The 23,371-nt window shown below is 46.1% G+C and overlaps 1 protein-coding gene across 1 annotated transcript; it reads left to right on the top strand.

Moving 5' to 3' along the window:
- The first annotated feature begins 5,346 nt into the window (after positions 1-5,346).
- On the top strand, positions 5,347-22,374 carry Tigar (TP53 induced glycolysis regulatory phosphatase). The gene is made up of 6 exons (XM_051173164.1): positions 5,347-5,522; positions 11,708-11,745; positions 15,626-15,747; positions 17,254-17,331; positions 18,682-18,792; positions 19,277-22,374. Exons 1-6 carry the CDS (start codon positions 5,491-5,493, stop codon positions 19,694-19,696), a joined length of 801 nt encoding a protein of 266 aa, XP_051029121.1. The 5' UTR covers positions 5,347-5,490; the 3' UTR covers positions 19,697-22,374.
- Positions 22,375-23,371: the final 997 nt, after the last annotated feature.

The following is a 23,371-nucleotide window of genomic DNA, read 5'->3' as shown; positions in this document are numbered from 1 at the left end:
GCAAAAGAAACATTCACCATTCCCAACATTCCCGAAGGGCTTGGGATCCAGCTGCTGCCCCCAGCCCCAAGCTTGCACATCACACATCTCTAGAATCTTCCCAACTCCCAGGACTCTGCCTGGGAAAAGGCCATGGCTTTTGCCTTACTCCCAAAGACCCAAATTTTACTGCCTTTAAAATGCCACATATTGGGGTTAGAGAGATAGGTCAGTGGTTCTGCTCTTTCAGAGGACCCAAGTTCAATTCCCAGCATTCATATCACATCTGGCAGTTCTCACCCATTTCTAACTCCAGCTCCAGGGAATCCAATGTCCTCTTCTGACCTCTACTCACATAAACACGTGAAAAATAAGCATGATAGCAAACACCTTCAAGCTTAGCACTCAGAGACAAAGGCAGGTAGATCTCTGTGAGCTTCGTGCCAGCCAGGGCTACAATGTGAGAGTCTGTCTCAAAAAAGAAAATATCAATTATAAAAAGAAAGAAAGAAAAAACCTCACATCTCTGAGCTGGAGAGATGCCTCAGTTAGTAAAGTGTTTGCCACCCAACCATAAGGACCTGTGTTTGACCCCTGGATACCACGTGAAAAAAGAAAAACAAGTTGGGCATGGTGGTACACACTTGTAACCCACATGCTGAGGAGGCAGGGGCAGGTGGGTGGGCCTGTAGAGCTCACTGGTCAGCCAGCCTAGTCGGTGAGCTCCAGGCCAGAGACAAACCCTATCTCAAAAACAAACAAGAGACTGGAAAGACGGCTCAGTGGCTAAGAGCACTGGCTGATCTTCTGGAAGATGTAGGTTCAATTCCCGGCACCCATATGACAGCTCAAAACCATCTGTAACTCCAGTTCCAGGGGGTCTGACACTCTCTTCTGTCCTCCTCAGGTACCAGGTACAAACATGGTACACAGACATACATACAGGCAGACATCCATGTACATAAAATAAAATAAAGAATTTTATTCTTTATCATCACCTGAGGGCTGGTGATGGCAAATGTATTACAACCACTCAGCAATGTGGGTGGGAATAAAAGAAGTGAACTCTGGACCTCTGCATTTCCATTCCTTGTCAGGCCAGCATAGACTTCAGGACAAGGTCTGAGCCCGGTGAGGAATGAAGAAGAGGTCTCTGAGGCCCTTTAGCAGAAACAACTGATAATGTTAGCCATCCCACTCAGCACTGTGACTTTTCTAACATCCGTTCATGCCCTTGCCATTCTCAGTCTCCCATACAGCAGTGACCTTGGCCTCGGAAAGAGTCCCCCCCCCCCATGAAGTGACAGGCTAAGCGGCAAGGCATGAAAAGGGATTAGTGGCTGCATGCCTTCAAATAATGGTGAGGTCCCCAGAAGCACGTCAGACTGAGAAGGCCTCTTCGGGTGTCCGTCGGTGAAAAGGCTGGCCGTTATGAGCAGCCCTGGGAGCTCCTGCTAACAGATGTCAGGTGTTGGCAGACAGACTGCCAAAACCAATCTTCCTCTACCCCTGGATACCGAGCTGATGGAGAGCTGGGCACAGTGGGCCTGGCAGCCCCTCTTGCTTGGATCATTGGTTGTATTATTATTTCTCAATGGTTGGATAAAACAGATGGTTTACCGTGTAGTCCTGATTTTCTGTTGGTTTCGGGGTCCTACTCTTCCCTCAGGGTCCTGCATGCAATCAGTTATGACAGTGATGGTGCAAGAAGGTTCCTGCCAGTAAAGCCAAGCACACCTCTTTACTATGCCGGCACAAACTGCGGCAACCTCCGACTTCAGAACCCTGAAAAGATCTAGCAGTGTAACTTGTCGAAGATGCTTGCTCGCTCTATCGCAGGACCACAGTTCTCTGGCTCCTGAAAACCCCACTCTGTTCTGAACGTCAAGTGTTCCTTCTTTTTGCTGTTTGTTTTGGAGAGTGTCTTCCTAGCTACCCCGGGCCTGGAACTCTGAACTCATGTGGGTGGCCCACATTGGTCTCCGATCTACGATCTCTCTGCCACAAACTCTGAAGCGCCAGGGTTATCGGTGTTTGCCACCGTGCCCAGCTTTGTCTTTTTTATTTAGTCTTACACTTACAGTCCTGTTTGTACTCAGATGAGTCCTTTAATTTAACAGATTAATAATTGGTACATAAAAACTGCACATGACGCCAAGCGTGGTGGCACACGCCTTTAATTCCAGCACTCAGGAGGCAGAGGCAGGCGGATCTCTGTGAGTTCGAGGCCAGCCTGGTCTACACATGGAGTTCCAGAACAGCCAGGGCTGTTACACAGAGAAACCCTATCTCTAAAACAAAAACAACGCCCCCAATCCCCGCCACCAAACAGCAACATAAAGAAACCTGAACATATTTATGGGTTAACAGTGCTGTCCATATTCACTGTGTAATGACAGATCTTGATAATGAGCCTGAGATTTGTATTTCTCTGCATCCATGATTACTTTAGATTCTACATATTCCGGTGAATCTTCAGTTGAAGTTCTAGTTTAGATTCATACGTGACTTCCTTTAAAAGCTGTGAAGTGCTTGCACGCAGACATGAGTTTGGTTCATAACACCCATGTGGAAAGCCAGCGGGAGGGGAACAAATCCTAGTGTTGGGGCTGGACTGGGGATGGAGACAGGAGGAGCATGGGGCTTGTTAGCCACCCTGTCTAGATGAACCAGGGAGCTTCACGTTCACTGAGAAACCCCGTTTCAATAAATAAAGTGGAGGGACAGGAGTGGTGGTATACACTTTATCCCAGCACTCTGGAGCCTGAGGCTGGTGGAGCCTCTGTAAGTTCAAGGCCAGCTTGGGCTACAGAGCAAGTTCTAGGACAGCCAGGGCAGCTGCACAGAGAAATCCTGTCTCAAAACAAACAAAATCTAAAAAATAAGCAAATAAATAAAGTGGAGGGGCATGAAACTAAAAGAAGAACCTGTTGGGAAAAAAGAAGGTTTTCAAACAGCTAGCTCTTGGAACCCAAAATGGGAAGGCTTTACAAACATACTAGTGTGTGGGGCACTAACTAGTTCAGCCGGATTTAGTTTGCCTGGAGCTCAGCCTGCCATTTAAGAGGCTTCTAGGTGATCCACTGGGAATGCAGTTTGAGGGTCTGGATTAGTTCAGTGCAGACTAGCTTTTTGCGCCTAGACAAACTGCCTCAGCTCCTTGTGAGGCCACATGTCTCATCTCTGGATTGAAGATCAAGAAGCCAACCTGTCCTGTCTTCCTCCCAATTGTCACAAGGTCGAAGGCAATGACACATGGGGTGAGGCTTTGAACCAGTCTCTATCTAAAATATAGTTGGGGGAATCGCCACCACACATGGACCATCAAATGCAAGGATTCAGCTAAGAATTTGAGAAGACAGCACACTCCAACATTAACATTGACCTGTGACAGGCTTGGGCCTATAGTTAAACAGTCTGCCTGGCAAGAATAAGCAGATCGTTATTACTGTTCTTTATTTATTATTTGTCTCAGCTAGGGTTTCTATTGTTGTGATGAAACATCACAACCAACTAAAGCAAGCTGGGGAGGAAAGGGTTGATTCGGCTTACACTTCCACATCTTAGTGCATTATTGAAGGAAGCCACGACAGGAACTCAAGCAGAGCAGGAACCTGAAGGCAGGAGCTGATGCAGAGGCCATGGAGGGGTGCTGCTTACTGGCTTGTTCACCACGACATGCTCATCCCAAGGATAACACCATCCCCATAACAGACTGGCCCTCCCCCATCCACCACTAACTGAGAAAATTCCATAAAACTGGATCCCATGGAGGCATTTTCTTAATTGATGTCCCCTCCTTTCAGATAGCAATAGCTTCTATGAAGTTGATATAAACTAGCCATTATATTAGTATCCATTATTGTTATTTTGATTATTATTACTTTGAGGCAAGGGCTCACTATGTAGCCCCAGCTGGCCTGGAATTCCCTGTGTAGACCAGGCTGGCCTCGAACTCAGGAGATTTTCCTGCCTCTGCCTCCTGAGTGCTGGGGTTAAGGGTGTATGCCCACACTTGGCCAGAATGAATATATTCTAAAGAGATTCTGTGCCCTTCTTTTTGGCTATGAAATTGTTGAAAGGATAGATCCCAAGAAATTAAAATCTCCCCAGGAATCTCCTGCTAAAGGAGGAGAAAGTTCCGAAGGCAGAGGACCTTTCTCCAGGAGGAAAATTACTGTCAGAGACAGGTAGAGCTGAGACAATCCTCTGGGGGCAACTGGTCTCAGCTAGATGGCTTGGTTGTGCTTATTTTAACTTTCATTTTCAGGGGACTGCACTGAATATTTCCTTTTTCTATTTTTTTTTGGGGGGGGAGGCTCTTTCATTTCGTGTATGGAGTCTAGGTGGCCAACCCTGGCTATTTGTGGCACAGACTGTAACCCTCAACTCGGGTCGCATCTTTATCCCCATTTTCCTGTCGCATGGCTGAGTACTATAGGTTCAGGCTCAAGGTTTTGAAGACTCTTTTTTTTTTTTTTTTTTTTTTTTTTTTTTTTTTTTAATGTGTATAGGTTAACAGAAGTGGGAACCAGAAGAGGGCGCCAGATCCCTTAGAACTGGAGCTGCAGATGCTTGATAGTTTCCATGTGGGTACTGAGAATCAAACCTGAATTGTCTAGACTAGCAACCAGTGCCCCTAACTCGCTGAGTCATAATCTCCAGCCACTCTTGAAGGCTTTTACACAGAGCCTATGCAGCTGCATTGTTTGTAAAGAAAGTACTTTATTCTAGGTCATTGCGACAGAGACCACGTTCAACACAATAGAGACTATGGTAGCAGAGGTTGAAGACAACGCTTCTTACAACAGATAACAGTGGAGACTTCTGAAGGGCAAGATATAAGAGTGACTTAATTATGAATGGTAGCAGCATTAGCAGACTAACTGGCTTGATAAGATTAGACTCGACAAAGCAGAAAGCAAGAAAGGGCCCTCTCTAAAAGTTTTTGGTTAAGAAGTTGAGAGCAAAACCGGGTTGCTGTGTTGGTCTAGATCTACATACCTAGCTTGACCTTACTTGCCAGGTAAAGGGTAACAGCTAAATTTCACAGGATGCAAACCCTGGCTCTGTACACTGTGAGAGAGTCATCGCCTTAGCACGCTATAAACCCCATACACTTACACGCCTTCCTCAAATCAGTTGTAGGAAAAAAAAAAAAAAAAAAATCAAAGCGGTCCTTATCTGGCCCTGGCGCAGGCGGCGGTCTAGAGCTGGCAGGACTCGCAGGGCGTTATCCTAGGGCGGGGCCCGCGCACCTGCCAGGAGCCAATCACAGGCCGGCGCGCAGGAGCGCAAGCGCGCAGAGGCCTGGGCGGGGTCGCTTCGGGTTCCAATCTCCTCTCCTATTGGTACCCTTGTGAAGACGTTAGCGGTCACTTCGACCAATGGCTACGGAGCCGGTCCGCAGGGCAGGCGGAAGTAGTACAGGCAAGGTGGCTCCGCAGTGCCGGCGCTGAGCGGTGCAGCAGATCCTGGTCGTGGCTCCTGCGCCTTGGTGCCCCAGCCGAGATGCCGCGCTTCGCCCTGACCGTCATCCGCCAGTGAGTATCGCAATCTCCGGAAGCTTCCTGGCCTGGATCTCCTCTGGTCCCTGCATGCACCAAGCCCAGTAGGGTGGGCTTCCTATGTACTTTCTTTTGCGCCCACTCCGGTCTACTTCCTTTCATCCGCACCACCCTGAGTGAGGAAGGCTGGTCTTAAATGTCAGCAACCCTGCGTTTTCCCCAGGAAGCTAGTGTGGAGAAGTACACGAGCAAGGTTCCCAGCTGCCGAGTGAAGACACGACCCTGTGTACCGACTTCTCAGCATGACCTTTCTCCTCCTAGCAGATCCCAAAGTTTGCAGAATTGCTGCGCCACGCCTCATCTTTCCGATGCTGGACGCCTTCTCCCTCACCCCACCCGTTTCTCCTCACAGCGGGGATACTTTTGAAATTTATTTCCCTTCAAAGGTTACCGTTCTGAGAAGAAGAGAGGACCCAAGGTCTTCTCAGTCGACCCTGAATGAGCATTTTTATTTTGTTTTATTTTTTTTTACAGATTACATGGAGCAGAAGCTGACTTTAGATCACCTATTGTTTTCCTTCTCTACACGTGTTTGCCCCGTGAAGATGGGAGGCACATTCGGGGGTGGATAACAGTAGGGAATTTTCAAGGTGAAGAGATGTTGGATGGAATTGAGGCTCTAGCTAGGAGCAGCCTCATATGGCGTAGGCATCAGGGGGCAGATTTAATCTTTTTGACCTGTGTCGGCATAAGCAGATTGGTGAATGCAGTCTTTCTAATCTTGGACATCATGTGAGCTGGGCTTTTAGGAGTAAGGGATTTTAATGACCAAATTAGAAATCTGCTTCACCCATCTCTTCTGCTTCACCCTCAGTGTGTTCTGGAATGTTCTAGGAGGGTTCTTAACTTTCTTAATGTAAAACAGCTTTATTGGGAGCCCTGGAGGAGCTTAAGTAGTTCTCATTGCCTGCTTTCCAACCTGAGAATGATTCGGACCCAGCTGGGAAACCCCTTTGAAGTTACAGGGAACCTGGGCTGGAGAAACAACCCCCACTTAGACTCTACTGGGAAGTATCTGTGTGAATAGGGAGTTTATTTTGTGAATCTGATTCACAGGTGAGTAAGGGGAGTCTGACTCCGAGTAATTTGATTAAAGTCACATGGCAAGTTGGCTAGGCAAGATTTGAACCAGAGCAAATTAACTCACTGTTCTCTGCCTCTCAGTTACATTAAAGCCTAGTGTTTGACCATCGCTTGAATATCGCCAGCTTTGTGCTACCCTTTATCCTTTAAGGGGTTGCAAGAGGAGTTTTATTTGACAGTCGTGGTGGTATGTGCCTATAATTCCAGCAGTCAGGAGGCAGAGTTAGAAAATTATTCTCCTTTAGATAGGGGAAGATGGATGTGTTCAAATAAAGACAGGGCAGTGATTAACTGCTTTTCTGTCATGACTATCCCAGCCATCCTCTTTCTGGTGTATTTGAGACAGCTAGAAGCCTCGACGTTCAAGAACAGACATGATGTCAAATTTGACTGGTAGTCACCTTACTTAAATGTAGTGACTCATGAAAGAGTTGCCTAACTATATTATAATACAGTTGTCTAATTGTATTATACATAACTATATTGGACTGTATTATAAATAACAATATTGGACTGTATTATGAATAACTATATTGGACTGTATTATTATAAAGCAAGAGAAATGTAAAGCAATTTCCTCGTGTCAAACCAAATCTTCATGAAGTCTTCCGTGTTTATCGTAATTCACTGTTTTTACATTTTTGTTTAAGTGTATAGATGTTTTGCCTTGTACGTAGCATGTGTGCACCTGGTGCCCACAGAGGCCAGAAAATGGCGTCAGATTCCCTGGAGTTGGAGACACAGACAGCTGTTAGCCTGCCATGTGGGTGCTGAGAATTGAACCTGGGTCCTCTAGAAAAGCAGTCAGTGCTCTTAGGCCCTGAGTCATCTCTCCAGCTTCCTATTTCTTCATATTTTGACACAGAGGTGTGTCATTTTGGGGCTGGAACAGCCTGGGTTCCAAACTTCAAATCTCTTTGGTATTGACTTATAATTTCTCTTGAAAGTTACAGCGTTGTAGCCCAAACACAAAGGCTGTCAAGAGTTCCTACACAAAACCTCAGACGCCTTCCTTGATTCTGTTCAGCATTGTTAGTGTTTACAGTCACGTACGAAACTATTTTTAGCCAGCTCTTACAATGTTTAATTTTCTTCTTCTTTTTTTTTTTTACAAACTAAATTTAATCTACTTTTTGTATTTTTTTCCCTCTCAAGCTAGTCTTTGAAATCTGTATTTGCAAATGAATTAGTTGATAAAAGGGAGTTAGGATCCATTCATGACTGAGCATTAGACGGCATCAGGCAAGGCTGTAATCTATCATAAACGCAGGAGTACATGTGTTGCAAAAGCCCCCAAAGCTGTGCTAGTTTCCCACGATAATTGGCTTCTCTGTGTGGCCAGCTGGCAGCTGTCTGTTGACCCTGAATCCTTTATAAGGATCTAACAAGGGATTAAGCATGTAAACCTGAGCTAAGGAACTCCCTTTCTGACAAGAGCAAGTGGTTCAGCCTGAGTGGGGCCTGCCCGCTGTCTTGTGTGTCCCCCATCATGTGCTACACCCTCCCCCTTCTACCCACAGAGCCTATAAATGGCTGCTCATGAGACTACAGTTCTTGGCATAAGTGTCTAGACTCCTGTTGGGCTGGGTGTTCTGTTCTGGAATTGGATCACCCTGCAGAATTTGAAAATGAGTGTTGTATCCTTGACTCCTTCCAAATACATCTCCCTGACCTTTCTGAAGCCTCTGCCTTCTCTCCCTGTCACAAGCCAAAGTCTGGTTCGGGGAAGTGGATCCCTAGCAAAGGGCTTGCCTAACCTTGGCCACCCCCTAACCTAACTTTAAACACCTGCCTGGAGGATTTATAGAAACCCTTTCAAGCTGTTAAAAGCTATACTCCTAAATATTTACACAGGTTTTGGGGAAACAGTTCTGTTTTGAGATACCTGGTCTTTGAATATTTATTAAGTGGCTTGAGTGCAAAACTGCCTGATAGAAGCTAAAAGGGACTGGTTCTTTTTGTGTGTGTCGGGGCATATGCACACTTGAAGGTGGGGTTACTGGAAGAGACTTCAGTAACTGAACCTGGAGCTCAGCTAGCAGCCAGCAAGCCCCAACCTCCAGCACTTGGGTTACAGGCACAAACCGTGCCATTTAAGTGAGTATCAGGGTCTAAACTCAGTTCTTCCTGCTTACAAAGCAAGTGCTCTTACCCACCAAGCATCTCTCTCCAGTCTCAGCAGAGATCTTGATCAGCCCACAGCTAAAGGAAGTGGTTCACTATATCTCATCTTTTTTTCCCCTTTTACTTAAAAAAAAAAAAAAAAATCACTAGATAAGAGGCAGTGCCTTTGCAAAACTTGAGTCACTGGAATTCTTTTCAGTGAGTGTTCAAAAGAATGGCCACTGCCACTGGCTGTACAAAGGTCTCAGACTTTTGGTGCCACCTGTAAAATTTGGCAAAGTTAGCAAATCTCTCTCTCTCTTTTCCCTCCCCCTCCTGTGTGTATTAATCTCCACCTTTAAAAAGGGACAAAGATTTACTTATTTTTATTTTCTGTGTATGGGTGGTTTGCCTGTCTGAATGTCTGTGCAGGATGTGGGTGCAGTCCTCACAGAGGTCAGGAGAACTCGGTACCCCTAGAACTGGAGTTACAGACCTTTATGAGTCACTGTGGGTCCTCTGGAAAAGCAGCCAGTGTTCTTAACCGCCAAGCCTCATCTCTGGCCCCTCCACCTAAATTTTTGAGACGGGTTTCTGTGGATCCTGGAGCTTTCTGACTGTGCCAGCCTGGCCAGCCAGGGAGCCCCAGGGACCCTCCAGTCCCCAGATCCCCATGGGTCCACCCAGCTTTTTTGTTTTTTTTGTTTTTTTTTTTTTTAACCTCAGGTGCTCATGTTTGTATGGGAGTTGGTTACTTATCGTCTGAGCCTTCTCCCGTACCCGCCCCCCCCCATCCTTATTTTTAATTGCACACAGTGAGGGTGCATCTTTGACTCTTGCTGGGAGTAATCGGGAGGATAGTAGTTCTATTTAACAGCAGTTCTGTTTTGTCTCTTTAGTTTTTTGGGACAGGTCTTCTGTAGCCCAGGCTGGCCTAAGAGGTGATGCGTAATTTTGGATGACCTCGAACTCCTGACCCTCCAAGTACAGGCTTGTGTCACCAGATTCTTTGACAGTCTTGCTTTGTAGCTGTGACAGCCTGGAACTCAATATGTAGCCCAGGCTGGGCCTTGAACTCAAGCGGCCTACCCCCCCTAAATGCTGGAATTAAAGGCAGGAATCACTAGGAGGAGGTTTTTCTTGCTCTCACGAGGAGCAGTCAGAGAGGAAGTGAACCCAGGCCACAGCAGCCTTTGTGCTGCTGACATGTCAACAAGTCAGAGGTTAATGCCCATTTCTGTGGCCACTTCTTAAGATGCTGCAAGAATTTGGACTCTAGGAACTCCTCTATTAATAGTTAATAGTAGTCCATCAATAGTGGCCAAACCAAGACCTGAATAGTTCTGTACACAGTAATTTCTTTTAGGCAATCATGCATTTTTTTTTTTTAAATCTACATGTTTAAGAACCAAGACAGTTCTCATTCTTATTCCTCTACCCATAGGAGAGCACACTGATTCTTATTTATATTTTAGTTAGTTAGTTCAGGGTATTGAACCTGAGGCCTTGCATGGTAAGCAAGTGCTCTACTTTTTTTGCTTAAAAAGCAAAACAACTTTATTTTTGAGACAGCTACTCACCATGTAGCTCTGGCTGGAACTCACTATATAGTTCAGGCTGGCCTTGAACTCACAAAGTTGTACTTGCCTCTGTCTCCCAAGTGCTGGGATTGAAGGCATGGGCCACCAGACATGGACCTACTGCTTTTTTAATGTATCCTTTCAGTGTTTCTTTATGTGAATCCAGGTATTTTCCATTGCTCTCATTTCTGGGTGTTGGCACTTTAATATTATTTCAACCTTGCCCTTTAGTCCTTTATTGTGGAGGTTGTTCTCTTCCCACACACATTTTGTGGAGTTTTGTTTTTATGCACATGAGTGGTTTGCCTGCATATATGTATGTATCACATGTGTGCCTGATATGTGTTGAAGCCAGAAGAGAAGGTATTGGATCCTTTGGGACTGCGTTGAGAGCCACCACGTGGATACTGGGGATGGAACCTTGGTCCTCTGCAAGAGCATCAACTCCTTTTGGCCACTATGCAATCTCTAGTCCCTCTTGAAGTCTATATTCTGTGTTTTTAAGAAATGAGCTTTGTTCGAGGTCACTGCGTGATATGGAGGCCAGAGATTGACAGTAGATGTCGCCCACTATCCTCTCTACCTTCATTTTTGAGGCAGGGTTTCTCACTGCCCTGACCAGCAAGCCCCACGGAGCCATCTGTCTCCACTTGGCCAGATGTGCGCACTGTGTCCAGCTTTTTCCAATGCAAGGATCCCAACTCAGTCCTTAAGCGTGTGTGGTATTCGCTTTACCAGCCTCACTTGGTGACTTTTATTGCAAGCCAGCCTTGCCATCTAGGCCTGCCCTTGTGGCTCCCTCTCACCTCCCTCTACCAGCCTCAGTTCACCCATGTTTCCTGGAAATGGTTCCAGTCCTGTTGGTCTTCTGGTTGGTTTCAGATTGGGATTCCTAAAAGTGTTGCCATGCCTCAGTCCAGGGCACTGTCAATAGATAAGGTGTCTACAGCTGTCTCATGGTGTGACTGCCTCAGCTCGAGAATCTGTCAGTTCTGGGTGGGTACCAAGGGTCCTGGAATTTCTTTCTCTTCCCATAGTCATACCCAGTCATGTACTCCTTCAGGGCAGCAACCCCCAGCCTGCCACCCTGGTGGCAGTCCTGCTGTCTTAAGTAGTCTTGATCAATCAATACGCTTATTTTTAACAAGGCCACCTCTTAAAACTACTGTGTACACATCTGCCTTTTAAATAGTGTTTTCCTCCAGCGCCCACTAACCGTTGCTTTTCTGATCCATATACATTTGACTTGGAATTCATGAGTTGAGATAAATGATTGGAAAGAAAATACTTCAATTTGGAAGTTTAAGATTTGTTATGAGTGTCATTACAAAATTTGTTGTTATTTTTTCCTCTTTTCAAACATAATTTGGTAATGGTATTTTCTTTTTATTTTAGTGGCGAAACAAGATTTAATAAGGAGAAAATCATTCAAGGTCAGTCTCACCAGATTGTTACCTACATAATTCTGTTTCAGTGTTAATGGGAGGTGTGGGCTAATCAGACTTGGTAGTGGAGGGCTGGGTGGGAGGCACTGCAATAGGGTTAGATTGGATTAGGGGATGAGGGTACCATGGTAACCATAGACTGCGACCAAAACAGTAGCTCACCAGGAGGAACAAAAGTCTCTGAAGTGGACATGGTCTGCAGGGTTTCTCCACCAGTCTCTGCAGACCCTCAGAGGGGTCCAGCCACTGATTGAAAAGTCGTGTTGGGCTCTTAAGGTCTTGAAACACCACAGTTGAGATTTAACATGTTTAAAGCCAGGTGACACATGCCAGTAATCCCAGCAGGTAGGTGCCTGAAACAGGACGAACTCTGTGAGCTTGAGGCCAGTATGTGGACTACACAAGGAGTTCAAGACTGAATTAGGTTATAAAAATGATTTCACATTAGGAAGTATGACACAGACTAGCATTAACACTTTTCTAAACTGATTTCTGTACTAACAGTGAAATTCACTGTGTCCTGGGGCCGTCCTTGTCCTCTTACTGCATGCTGGCCTCTTGTATTCTGTGCTAGGATCTGCAAGTCTGACCTTTTTTAGGAACAGCCTGGTGAACTTCTAGGCAGATGCTGTTCCTGTGCCGTGGTTGATCTAAAATCTTCTGGTTTTAGTTTGGGGGCAGGAACTTCCGGGTTGTGCAGAACTTGGTTTTCCTCTCTGGGGACAGACTGGTTGTGTGTCTAAACACATCTTTGCTTCTAAGTGCAGTGTGGGCCCACCTGAGTTATCCGCAGGCCTGGGTCCCTCACCTACCTGACTCTTACCACCCTGGATGCTCATTTGCTGTGCTTGTCAAAGCCCCGCCCACTATGGGTAGTGCCACCGCTGGGCAGAGACGGGCTGTAACCTGGGGCTAGAAGATCCTGCCACCATCACTTTGGGAGTTAGGGTTTCAACAGACGACTTTTAAAGTGACAAAAACATCCATTCTAGCAACATCTACTAAAGTAGCATATAAACATCTCCATCTTGCAAAAGTACATCCCAGTTAGGGTGAACTGGTTACTTAGTCCTCCTTAATTCTTTTTGTTTGTTTGTTTTTGCTTTACATTATTGTATTTATTTGTTTCCAGTTACATGTGTGTTTAGTTTCTTTGGTGCTGGGTCCTTTAGCATGTGAGCCCTTCACGGTGAGGCACATTCTCCATGAGGTCCTTTAGTGTGTGGAGGTGGACCATGGAAGAGATGATCCCCAGCAGTGCACACTCGGGGCCTGACATTTGTCTCACTGAACTGAACTTGCAGCCTGGGAGCAAGGCTCATGGGTTGGCAGCTGTAACCCTGGCCTCATTCCCAGTACCAGAGCAACAGCACAGTTGGTAAAGGAGGTTTTCCATCAGTGAATGTTATCATGGATTATATCTTGATAGGATATAGAATCGTCCCAACTGGCCATCAGGGAACCGGAGGTTGCTTGGAAGGGATATGTGGTTGGGAAGACCCATTCCGAAAGTGGGCAGCTCCATTCCATGTCCTGTAGTGAGGGGAGTAGTCATCCCTGAGCATCCTCACTGGGCACAGTGTAAGCAGCTGCTTCTGCAATCCTTCTGCATGGCTCCCCTATTGTTATGGACTATCTTCTTGAACTTTGAGCACCCTTTATTGTTTTATGTGTGTGAGTGGTTTGCCTGCATGTGTGTGTAGTGCCCTTGGAGATCAGAAGAGAGGGCCTTGGTTCCTCTGGAACTGGGCCTGGAAGAGCAGCTGGTGCCCTAAACTGCTTCGCCATCTCTCCAGGGCCCCACTGTCCCTTCCTTAAGTTGCTTTGGTCAGGTATTTTGTCAGAGCATTGAGGGGAGTGGCCAGCACATCACATCCCACGCAAGGCAAGCTGAGCCTATAGCTGCTCTTTAGATCTTCACATTGATTGTAGTGTCCTTCACCTTCCCTCGGTGTATGTAGAAGGAGTTTTCAGAGATTTTGTTTGTAATTGTATGTATGTGATTTGCCTGTATGTGTGTATGCACACCACATTCAATGCCCCAGAAGGAGTCAGCGCCTGTGCAGCTGGCAGCTCTTGGTCACCAGCCAGTACTGCTAACCGCTGAGTAATCTCTCCAGCAGAGTTTCCCTTTTTAATTCATCCTACTTCATGTACCTGGTGTTTTCCTCATGTCTAGATTTGCGCCTCCCCTCAGTTTCAGAAAGCAGTCTGTCACTGTCTCGTCACGCTTGCCCCCTCTGGAATTCCAGTGAGGTGTATGTTGTAGGCTAATGCTTGTGTCCCTCCAAATGCCTATGTTGAAATTTTGTCGCCCCCCTCCCCATGTCTTTGGGAGGTGATTAAGTCACATGGGACATCTCTCACAAAGGAGAGGTGTCACCCCTCTTCAGGGTGACACCCCGGAGAGTTCTCCTGTTCTTTCTGCAATTTGGACTGTCCCCCACTGTGTACCCTGGCAGAGGACCTCGCCAGAAAGAACCCCAGTGTGCTGGCATCTTCACACAGAACTTTGGCCTCCAGAGCAACGAGAGATAGATATCTTCGGTTTATGAGCCGTCTTTCCCCAAGGCGCTTTGTTACAGTAGCTTAAACTAGGAGATGCACTTTGGGTTCCTTGCTGCCCTTTGAATCTTGTCTTCAGCTCTGTTTGAGGCTCTCACACCCATCCCTGCCAGATTTTCCTAATCAGTTCCTCCATTAAAAAAAAAAAAAAAAAAAAAAAAAAAAAAAAAAAAGATTCAGAAGACTGCCACATTATTTTTCACAGGTTTTGTTCATCAATTGTTCTGAATCTGCCTTTATCTCTACTCTGTACTGCTGATTTAGTATCTAAAGTCTTAGTGGTTCTAAATCCCTTGGATGTTGTTCCTTCTGGCTTTCATTCATGAGGTGTGTGTGTGTGTGTGTGTGTGTGTGTGTGTGTGTGTGTGTGTACAAGCACATGCACACATGGAGTGCATGTTGAATCTTTTGTTTGCTATAAATGAGAGTTATCACCCCTTATTGAGAGTGATTTTCTCGGAAGGGGATTTGTGTTTGATTTTTTTTTTTTTTTCCTCCTGATCTGAGACTCCTTAGCCTCCTCCCAGGGTCCGTTTGGTTTTCCAGCCCTCTGTTCCACATAGCAGCCCCTTCCCCTGCCCGCCAGCATGTGCTGATAACATAATGCCCTATCTTCTCCTCTGAGGTTTAGCTCAGAGGCTTGCTTCACATCCTGGCGGCCAGCAATGAGCAATACATGCAGTTTAGTTCTTTCCTTGTAGGATGTGCCTTTACCATCTGCTTTGCTTTCCCTGGGCATTGTAGTATTTTAATTTAAAAATACTTCAAATTTTATTTTAGCTTTTTTTTTTTTTTTTTTGAGGCAGGCTGTAGTGCAGCCCGGCCTACAATTTACTATGTAGGCCAGGAAGGCCTCTTATTCATTGCAATCCTCCTGCCCCAGCCTTACAAGTGCTGAGGTTGCAGGTGTGAGGCATCGTGTCTGGTTCTGCACACCTCCTCCCTCTGCCCCTGATGAAATAGACAGTGGGGTGTGACACCGCCACCTGCTGCAGCCTTCAGGAGCGCAGCCTGTGGGTGAAATGCAGTGGAGAAATGGACAGACATCAAAGAGGAAGGAGCCAGGTGGCCCAGTGTGATGAAATTCCCATGAGACCAGCAGCCGAGGTCTCATCTACATCTGCGTAGGCGAGTCTTTGCCAAGTTACGGCTCTGTGGTATAATGTTTAGAAGCAGCTTTCTAAGAAGCCAGGTGGTCTGGTACCCAAGGACATGACATAGCATCATGGTAATCACTGTAGAATCTGCCCCTCTCCTGTGACTTCACCTAGATACATCTTTGGATGGTTCTGTCCCACCACAGGGCAAGGAGTAGACGAGCCCCTTTCAGAGACTGGGTTTAAGCAAGTAGAGGCTGCTGGTCGGTTTCTGAACAACGTGAAGTTTACACACGCTTTCTCCAGTGATCTCACGAGGACTAAGCAGGTGAGTTCAGGCTAAGTGTCTAGGTTGATAGGTCAGAAGCTAACAACAGTGAGTTTGAAAAACCTGCTTCCAAAGCCTAGTGAGATAGCTCAGCGGGTAAAGGTGCCTGTTACCAAGCCTGATGACTCAAGTTCAGTCCCTGGAGCCCACATGATGGAAGGGACAAATTTACTCTTTCAAGTTTTCCTCTGACTTCTGCATGCATGCCACAATGCTCAGATGCTCACACACACACACACACACACACACAGACCAAATGAAATACTAAAACCAAAACCACAAGGCATATGGAGTGGGGACAGGGAAGGTCTTAAATGATTCCTGGTGCCCCATGTCCATCAAAACCAGTTAGACATAAAGAAGAAAGTGAACAAAAATAAGCAAAATAACCCAGCACCGTCAGCCTCAGGAGTTAGCACATATAGATTTTTATCATTTTTATGTTTTGAAACAGTATATTGCTGCTGTGTAGCCCAGGCTGGCCTTGAACTTGCTATTCCCCTGCCTCCGCCTCCCAAGTACTCAGGTATCCAGCCTGGTTTCCACATCCATCATCAGGCATAGAGCTTCAAATGCTCCCTGATGCCTTGGTGAAAGAGGAACTGAGAGACTAAGCAGAGAACCAGAAACAAACAGGAATTGAGTCAAACTGGAAAGCTGACAATGGATGGAGACTTAGGCTTAAAGAATCAGTAGCCATTTAGAGACAGCTACATGGAGAGTTAGAACCGGAGTAGGGAGTGAGAAGACAGTTCTGAGAAAAAAGTGCTTGCCACACAAAAGATGGGGATATGCAGCAGCTACTAGCAATCTCAGAAACTGGAAGATGGAGACATCACCAGAGCAAGCTGGCTGACTAGATAAATCAGAACTGGTGAATGCTGGGGTTAGCAAGAGACCTGCCTCAGTAAGTAAAGTGAACAGTGATCCAGGAGCACACTCCAGGTCATTCAGGTGCTCCAGGAGCACACAGCACAAATGTGCATACATGCATGCACCACACACACACACACACACACACACACACACACAGCCACAATGAAGGCTACCATGTCTTTTCTGTTAGGGGCCTGATAATAAGTACTCCATGTTTGACAATCTCTGCAGTGGCTGTGACAGATGTTTTTCTGTTCATACTGATATGGAATGAATGTAGTTTTGCGTAGAGTATATCAGTGAGTGGTCATGTGGCTATGTTCTAATAAATCTTTATTTGTAAAAGCAGGCGATAGTCTGGATTGGCCCTGTGGACTAAATATACATAGCAGTAAATACCAGAGTGAGGCATGAAAAGAAGCCACAAACCCCAGGTGCCATGTGTGCTGGCCAGGTGCTTGGTCACTGAGCTGCAGCCTCAACCAGAGAAACAATTTTTTTTTGCACAGGAAAGCTATAGTAATTTATAAAAACTAAATGACATGCTTTTGAAGCTTCATGCTAATGACCCATTCTTATTAAAAAGAAAAAAGAGGAAAAGAAGAAACATTTGTCTTTTGCTTTTTTCAGACCATATGTGGCATTTTGGAGAAAAGTAAATTTTGCAAAGACATGGCGGTGAAGTATGATCCCAGACTCCGAGAAAGGGTAACCTGTTTGACTTTCTACCACAGAGTTCACTGAGCCATCCTTTGGTTAATGTGGTCTTCCCGGAAACTCATTTTTAATTAATATATTTTTATGTATGGATGTTTTAGCTGCAAATATATCTGTATACCACAGGCATACCTGGTCTTCAAGGAGACCAGAAAAGGATATGTTGGATCTCCTGGGACTGGAGTTACAGACAGTTGTGAGCTGCCATGTGGGTGTCAGGAATTGAACCCGGGTCCTCTGCAAGAGCAACCAATGCTTTTTACCTCTGAGCTACCTCTCTAGCGCTTTCTTGGGAATTTAGAATCAACTAAATTGGGAAGTGGAGACAGAAGGATTATTAACTTGAGGCCAGCCTGAGCTACAGAGACCCTATCTCAAAAAAAAAAAAAAAACAAAACAAAAAAAAAATGAAGATCTAGAGATAATAGCTCAGTGGTAGAGTACTCAGCTAGAATGACTAAGGCCCTGGGTTTAATTCTCGGCACAGAGTGGGAGGATCAAGGAGAGGGTGGGGGACCGAGGGGAGGGAGAGTCTACTCAACTGTCATGCTACATGTTACATAGAGCACCTTATTTAACTGTGTGAGGTAAGTGTCCTGAGTAATAGAAGATCACAGTGGTTAAAAACTTGTACTGTGGGGAAGTTTAAAGAAAGGGCAAAACATTTCTCCCTCCATCTCCTACCCTCATTGTGAATGTGGGTAGGTTTTTTTTTTTTTTTTTCACCCAGTTCTTAAAGCTAAGCAAGACACATGGAGATCTCCAGTCTGAGATCCGAACCCAGGTCTCATGGAGCATTGACATTTTATTTTTATCCCCCACAATACTGACCCCAAGCTCAGTAACATTGCTCTCAGCTCAGGTCCCTTCTGATCCTGGCTGGGAACGGAACAGAATGAAGAGAGCATTCTAAAACACCTACCTCTCTCAGCTTGTGTGCATTCTCTGTGGCTCAAGATACATCCCAAATTCTGGCAGAAGGAAGTTCCTCCTCTGTCAGACCTGACGCTGCTTGATAGGCAGGGCCTCCTGTTGCCCTGCAGGCATTTCTCCCCATCCTCAGAACTGAGCCGATCCCTCGTTTGTCTGGTAAAGCCCCACCATCTGCCTGGGGTAGCCTCAGGAAGTTCCTCCCCACAGCCACTTGGACGGAGCACCCAACCTGAGCATTCTAAGTGTGTTCTAGGGTGTGGGCCTCCGCTGAGTGCATTCCCACTAGCAGTTCGGAGGAGACGGGACAATAAGTGTAGGGAGCTGAGCTCCTTCCTGGACAGTTTCAGATTTTCACAGGTCTTTACTGTTATACCTGAGGAGCACCTTTATCTAACTGGACTATTGCAGAAGTATGGGGTCGTAGAAGGCAAGCCGTTAAGCGAGATGCGAGCCATGGCCAGAGCCGCTGGGGAAGACTGTCCGTTGTTCACTCCACCCGGAGGAGAGACACTGGAGCAGGTATGTAGCCCACATCCAGGTTGTCACTGAATTCTGACTGATTCTGTACCCTAGCTGTTTGCAAGTTTGCAAGTTTTGAGGACAGCTGCTTTTCTTTCCTCCCTGTTCGGTTACCCTGTCTGTGTCAGCCGCTGTGAGTTAGCAGCCATCCCTGGTGATACAAGCAGTCTCTTAGATGATAGAAGAAAAACTAACCATGAGGTGGCGGTACAGGCAGTGTTGGCACCAACAGTGTGGGCAGCCAGTGAATCAAGCTGTGTCTCTGGACACCCCCCCCCCCCTCCACAGTTCCGGTCTCCATGCAGTGTGGCAAGCGCTTTGCCCCTGATGCGTTTCTCCAGGTCCCCTCCCTCTCCCTCTTAACATCTTCAGCAACTAGTGATGTTTTTGAGGTCCCATAGAAACCTTAGAGTTTTAGTGGTCAGTTGTATTTCAGGCTTATATTTTAAGGACATTATTTCCTCTTTTACTTCTTTCCTTGTAGGTGAAAGCACGTGCAAAGGATTTCTTTGATTGTATTTGTCAACTCATCGTGGGTGAGACAGGCCAGAGAGAAGGCGTCTTCCCCGGGGCTCCAGGCAGCTCTCTGGAAAGCTGTTTGGCGGAGGTATTCCCCGTAAGAAACTGTTTGCAGTTGCATCCTGATGGTGGCATCCCTGGTTTAGCAGCCAGCATCTTAGTTGTGAGCCATGGAGCTTACATGAGAAGCCTCTTTGGTTATCTTCTGAGTGACCTCAAATGCTCATTGCCGGCCACACTAGGAAAATTCGAACTCTCGTCAGTCACTCCCAATACTGGGATTAGTGTCTTTATCGTAGACTGTGAGGAGGGACGTGAACCAGCAATTCAGTGTGTTTGTATGAACTTCCAGGAGCATCTAAACGGCGTGAGGGAAAAGCACTAAGTTTAAAGCCCTTACACTTTGGAACCTCTGAAGGGAGTGGTGCCTTGGCCTGTTGTACTTGTGTCCTCTGCTCCTGCCGTTGTAGAAGCAGTTAAGAATTCATATGACAGAGCCCCCACTGGGGTCCTGCTGTATGAGATGATAGTGGAAATCCACCCCAAATCAACCTGGTTTTTCCCAACACTCGCCATTTTTCTACGGTAATGTTGCCACTCTGTTCCATTATGTCTCTTATTAACTTGTGGGGACATTCAGCGTTGCACTTAGGGGAATTAATCTGCACAGTCTTCATTGACCATTTTGATGTCTAGATGATGGCACTGGCTGTTGAAGATAATTGTGTGCTTTTTCACTAGTTTATCAAGTGCTGGCAAGGAAGAATGGTTTGTATAACCCACTGTGTTTGCAATGGTTGTGTCAGAGTCCAAAGTCCTTTTAACTGGCACTTCTTACTGTCATCACTGTATGTAATGTAAAATGGCAAAATGGCAAAACACTAAAGTGTCTGGCATAGAATTCAGCTCTTGGGTTTTTTTTTTTTTTCTTTCTAAAGGCCTCAAAATATAGATGAAGGACTGGAGGGGTGGATCAGTGGTTAAGAGTACTTCCTGTTCTCCCAGAGAACTCCAGTTCAGATCTCACTACCCATCTCGGGCAGCTCACAACTGCCTATAACTCCAGCACCAGGGAGCCAATGCCTCCTTCAGGCCTCTGCGGGCACCAGTACACACACAAGTAAAGACGATAAAAGAACACACCACTTGATCAAGACTCATTAGGAAGCCTCTGGGCATAAGGCAAAAGCAGCTTTCCAGGCAAACCAGCAAAAAATAAATTATCCCTTGCTTCTTTGTATCTGCCCTGTATGCGCAGACTTTCCAGTTGAGGGATGATCTACAGGAAGTAAACCTAGACTGGCATCAGAAGAGATGCTGAAAGATGGTGTTCAGATGGAACAGATGGAGTGGCCTCCTTTCCCCCAGATGGCGCTATAGGAAAGGGAGTTTGATTGCCCCTCAAGAATCCTTATCTGAGAAAATCTTTCACTGCTGAAAATTGGAGGCTGAAGTCAGTGTATCAGGGGAGAGGAATTAGGTACTTGGAAAATGAAGTTCATCTGCAAAGGAAAGCACACGAGTCAAGGCTTGGTCCTTGCCCTGTCTGGACACTATGGAGCTGATGCTCAAACTTGGATGCTGGTAACCTAACACTAAGGGTTTACTTGGGACTCCAAACATGTGCCATGAATAAAAACATACCTAACATCACGAGTTCAATGTGACCCTGTTCCAAGAAACTCGAAGAGTAATTAAGGAGGCTGTCGAAAAGTTGCCTTTGGTGACAAAGAATTTCAGTTCAGAATTCATGTTAGCATTTGGGGCGAGAATTGCCACAAGAGATTTCAGTCAAGCCCAAGGCTGTGGGTTTTGCTTCTGTTCCCATTCCTGGAGAGGTGTTTTTGTTTTCTTTTTTGTTTTGGCCTCCAGCCGCCAGTGTCAGGCATGTGGTCCAGAGAGCATTTCTGACAGCAAGTGTGGTGAGCTGGGTTCATCTGCAGTTTCACACACATCTGACCTGAGTCTCTGATGCTCCCCCAACAGTGATTTCTCCTCTTATTACCAGGCTGTATTTTCCCATCCCTAAAACTAGAAGTTAATGTGTTACATCTTGAACATGCTAAAGGGAATAATAATAAAAAAAGACATAAAAATTTGACAGAGAAAAATGCATAATAGATAAACTACCACAAAGCAGTATCAAGGTGTTTTGATCTGAAATCAGGTGAGAAGAAACCGAGAACCTTTGCCTTCTCAGTTATTAGCCAGAAAACGGGGTACCAGTCATCCTTCTTAGCCCCGACCCACCTCCATGGGCTTCCAGAGATAGCACACATCTGCATATTTGCTGAGCTTCTTCCTCACCACCTCCAGTCAGACATAATTATATAGATTTGTTACAAAGATTCTTTTTAGCAGTTTCAGGTTCATGGAAAAATCGGGCAAAAAAATAGGAAGTTCACCTACAACCCTCCCTCCAGTTTATCACTAAAGTCTTAACGGTAGTGTGTTTAAAAGAAGTCTATATCTAAATGAAGGGTTCTGCATGCCCATCTTGAATGGCCATCTTGATGATTGTGTGGATCTCGCGGCACAAGTGGGGTGTCCAGTGAAGGCTGCCTTCCCAGGAGGCCAGTGTTTCAACATCTGCACTGCAAACAAAGTTCAGTATCCCAGTATCCGTGCCGTTCTTGGGTGTGCTTAGCATGACCCTCCTTTTTCTACCGGGACCTGGCATGAAATTGAGCGCTAGAGGAAAGTGTAAAAACCTGAGGTGTCATATGTTACTTAGTGGGCCCTATGTTCCATCCTCAGCATGGGGGGGCACAAAGGGGAGAGGGACCCTGCCCTTAAAAAGCAAAGAGAACCCAGTGTGAGTGAGTAGGGACCCCGTAGCCAGCTCTTCAGTGCAGCCCAGGCACAGGGCACCGCATTAAGTTCTGCGGTTCTTTCCACTTCTCCCTGTGTGTATGAGGCAAGAGTATTGTTCTGACACCTTTAGAAGGTACATAAATACCCTACTGTCTGTATTCTTCATTTTACCCATATTGTTTGGGACACTATTTATTTGGGAATGTACAGATCTATTTAATTGTAACCACTATTCCATTGAATAAAATAAAGCACCTTTTGTTTATCGCGGGTGTTTTGGTCTGTGCAGTATTCTGTAGGCTCAATGTCACAGGGAAGTCTTGGTGCGGGGGGGGGGGGGGGTTGGGCGGTGAGACAGTCTCACTGTGTATATCAGGTTGGCCTCAAACACATGATGCTTCTGTCTCCTCCTCCCCATGCTGGAATTAGAGGTGCATGCCTCCGCACCACCCAGAAGGTCTCACTCTATCATTCCTATGTTTCTCGTGTTTCCAGATCCTGTCTGACCCAAATGGCACCCGGAGCCCATGCTACTAGACCATCCCACTCTGTTCAGTGCACTTGATTTACACCCTTATGCCAGTGCTCAATGCTGTCTCCCTCAGTTGTAATCTGACACCTGAAAACCATAGCAAACCCCAACAACTTTTTCTGTTTCGTGCAGGTATTGCACAAAAATACCCCATCAGTGTCAGGATGGCACTTAGATAAAGTACTGTTTATGAGATGCCACGTCCTTTGTCCTTGTGAGGGATCTCCAAGTGGGCCATTGTAACAAATAAGTCCCCAGGCTCATAAAACAGATCCAACTGAGCTGCTTGGAAGAGGCATTCATTCTCCACACCCATGAGCTCCCTGCAGGCTGTGCAGTGAGCTCCAGGTTCCCAGCTTTCATGAGTCCTCACCCACGCTGGCTTTGGCGACACAGCTGTCTAAGTCATTTCTGCTCCTGGAAGTATCCCAATAAACTCACTGGCTCACCAAGCTGGACTTCACTAGTATTTGTATTTTGAACTGCTGTCAGGTCCCTTTCCCTGGCTGGAGTGAGTGGACATTTGTTCATGTCCCCAGGAAGAGTGCCACCCAGCAGTTCTGCTGTCACACCTCACAGGACAGTAATGCTGTGTTAAGGACACATGCTCCTGGTGTATAGCTTGAACATTCCCTGCCCCATGTATTGAAGATCCCGTTCCTAGTTGGTTGTGCATAATGTAAGGGGCAGGGCATAATGAGATGTCCTCAGGTC

The sequence above is a fragment of the Phodopus roborovskii genome, unplaced genomic scaffold (assembly GCF_943737965.1).
Source record: "Phodopus roborovskii unplaced genomic scaffold, PHOROB, whole genome shotgun sequence".
Lineage (NCBI taxonomy): Eukaryota > Metazoa > Chordata > Mammalia > Rodentia > Cricetidae > Phodopus > Phodopus roborovskii.
This window is presented reverse-complemented; position numbering and strand designations above follow the sequence as displayed.